The sequence below is a fragment of the Punica granatum genome, chromosome 2, assembly GCF_007655135.1.
Source record: "Punica granatum isolate Tunisia-2019 chromosome 2, ASM765513v2, whole genome shotgun sequence".
In the NCBI taxonomy this organism is placed as follows: Eukaryota; Viridiplantae; Streptophyta; class Magnoliopsida; order Myrtales; family Lythraceae; genus Punica; species Punica granatum.
In genome coordinates, this window is record NC_045128.1 from 4,141,644 (window position 1) to 4,144,755 (window position 3,112).

At 42.6% G+C, this 3,112-nt stretch overlaps 1 protein-coding gene across 1 annotated transcript; it reads right to left on the minus strand.

Moving 5' to 3' along the window:
• On the minus strand, window positions 1-2,858 carry LOC116197567. The gene is made up of 4 exons (XM_031527742.1): window positions 2,644-2,858; window positions 2,332-2,541; window positions 884-1,223; window positions 1-668 (listed from the first exon to the last, which is right to left on the minus strand). The coding sequence occupies exons 3-4, from the start codon at window positions 1,022-1,024 to the stop codon at window positions 81-83; spliced, it is 729 nt and encodes a 242-aa protein (XP_031383602.1). The 5' UTR covers window positions 1,025-1,223; window positions 2,332-2,541; window positions 2,644-2,858; the 3' UTR covers window positions 1-80.
• Window positions 2,859-3,112: the final 254 nt, after the last annotated feature.

The following is a 3,112-nucleotide window of genomic DNA, read 5'->3' on the forward strand; positions in this document are numbered from 1 at the left end:
AATGTCATAACAAAGTAAAGTAAAAGCAATTAGCGGAACATGTTCAACTAAACGTAAACCAATATACTCTGCGCGTCGATTCAGGAGTCGGCAAGGTTCTGCAGCCATTCAATTCGCTCGTCCTCGTCTAAGAACATGAAAACCTTCCTTATTTCCTTATCTGCCAGCGCCATGGCGGCTTTCACATAAAAGCGACGCGGGACCTTCTCCTTCAATTTTTTCAACTCTAACATGGCTTCGTTGACGCTATCCTTCTCTGGCTTATCAGGGCTTGATACGGACTTGCTTCGCTTTGATGCCGATGGGGTTTCGAGACCATTCTTGTTGAAGCTATCCCTAAACAATTCCATGCACTCATGCATTATGGACTTTTCCGATGAAGCTCTTTTAGACACTCGACGTCGGGACTCTGATATTATTGGATCTTCAACATTGACAGGGTCGTCACTCTCGTCGGAGCACTCCACGATGTTGACAGCCTGTTTCTGCTTTCCCCTCGACGCTGATATGAATGCCGCATGCAGCCGTCGTTCCTCAGATGAAGTTGTCGGTGGATTGGTGGAGGAGATGCGAAGAGCACCGGTAGCAGTTGAAGAACTGAAAAGCTCATTCAATAGGCTGTAGTGCTTGCAGCCTTTGGTCCGGAATGCCTTGAATGCCCTGTTCTTCTGCACATTGAGATACGGTATATGTTACGAGAACAGTAACAGTAAATAGTGAGGAACTATAGAAAGCCAACGACATCCCGTGAAGGACATGCCAATATCTAGAAAATTGAACAACCAGTAGGCATTTTAAATAAAAGGAATTGTTAGCATTGCATAACTCATATTATGAACTCAGCTTCAAGCACAGAAGACAGTAACATATTTGAAGCGTGTACCTTGCTAAACATATCCCAGACATCGGGACTGGCCTTGATGGTGTTCGTGTCTGCATCCCATCCCACTCCAGTGTGGTTCCTTAGCTCAGTGAATTGCCTGTATGTCCCTTTCAATCTAGCACACTTGTCCCTTACCTTCATCCAACAAAGTTGTGCTTCAGGAAATTACTTCTCTATTTCCTTAGTCATCTCTTCCCAATGAGATCTCTTCCAGGAAGTCGTTTGGGTCACTTTGAAGACTTCAAGCATGATATGTATGAATGCCAACTCCATCTCATCACTCCATTCCAGTACATTCTCACCCTTTGGAGCCATTATCGATGCAACTTTTGGACCACAACTTCCACACATAATAGGCAAAAAATAATATTAACAGACCAGAATCAAATTGTGTAAAATTGGACATCTCCATAAGCAGAGAAGGTCAGCTATCAAACATAAGATTCAAATGACACTTCCTATGAATGAAGACATACACTAATTACTTTGACAAAGAATTAAATGATCTTCAAACCATTCAGATAGTAAGCTACAGGACATATGACTTCATGAGAAACTTACAGAGTGAGTTGTCCTAGAATAATTGGACATGCTAAAGATATTCAAAGAACATGCTAGGAAATGGACCACAAACTACATTAAAATAGGAAGACAATCACAATACTAGTAGATAGTTAGGGAGAAAGGCTTTTAGGGATTTGACTGGATGGGATTGCAGTGCCAAGGAAAAGGCTTCAATTGAACTTCTCCCTATTAAGATGAGACCAAACATGATTAACCAAGAGAGACCCATTACCATTTTTCTCTAATAATTGAGCATGCTAGCACCCGAGATGGGCCAACCGGGTCCTCGGAACCTATCGGATAGTAAGAATAGCACTCAACAAACAGAAAGAAGAAAGAAGAATAACAACTTCACAGAAAGAAGAAAGAAGAACAGCAGCTATCGGCTAGCACCCGAGAAGCCAACCGGCTTCTACCTTTCAACTTTGGATGTACTATATCTTGTTCAAATGCCATGCTCGACCTGTTGAATGTTATTCGATAATATTTCTAAACTGTGGCTACATAATATTTCTTAACCGCGGCTGACTCCAATAACGAGTAATGTCCCCGATAATAATTTCGCGTACTGGTTTGATCTTCTCCCAAAATAAGAATAGCACTCAGCAAACAGATAGAAGAAAGAAGAACAGCAGCTTCACATTCGTATAAGAGCTAGACACAGAATCAGTAATCGACATAAGGCGATAAGCATAGCACTCAACAAACAGAAAGATAAACTGTAACTGCACATTCGCCGAACACGGAACAACAGAACAACCTTGACACGGGGTTTCAGCAAAACAAGAACAACATATTGGCTCTCAGTGACCAAAGAATGCAGTGGAAGCCATAAAATTATGCAACAAACATCTTCAACTGGCGAGAGGAAATGTAGAAATTACCTGAAATGCAGAATGCGTTCGACACCAGAGGAGACGCCGGGATTTAAAGCCTCGTGTGCTGGTGAATTTTAGCAGTGCAAGGACCCTCGAAAAAACCGAAAGAAGGGAATCTTTGTCCTTCTGTGGCAGACGTTGCTCAGTTGGGGGAATCGTATTCCTGACAAAGGGGGGCCTTTGCCCTGTTCTTGCAGGTACTTTCTACCGATTCTTCTGCGCAATCAAGACCCATAGGGAAAAATGTGCAAGATGGGATGTTATATCCGTGAAATCATCTATTGCTTATTGTAATTGCGAAATTCGGACATCGCTTACCTTCTTCGAGCGGCCGATTGCAGTGAATTCTGGACCGATTATGACTCGGCAATGTCGATTAGGAGGCTTCGCTGCCGATGTCGATGTCTTCTACGCGGCGACGCCCCTAAAATGGAGTTGAAATCGGGGCAGATTCAACAGCTTCACCACCGTCGAAGTCCGATTTCAAATCTCGGTTAGCAAGATCGACGACACAGAGGTTAGATGGAACTCGGCTGACCGTTCTGTCTGTGAAACAAAAAAAAATTAGGGCAACAGAGGACAGAGAAGATGAAGGCTTCTGGCAGTGGGTCCCTCCATATTACCGTTTGACCCCCATTTTTTGTCCGTTTGCGAGTTGAGTTAAATTTTTTTCGGTTGCCAAACAGACCCTAAAATTTTGACTATAGAAACAAAATACATATTATTCTTAATTTTTTAGTGAAATTACTCATACTCGCTCAATCAACTCATCACAGGGACTAAGCCT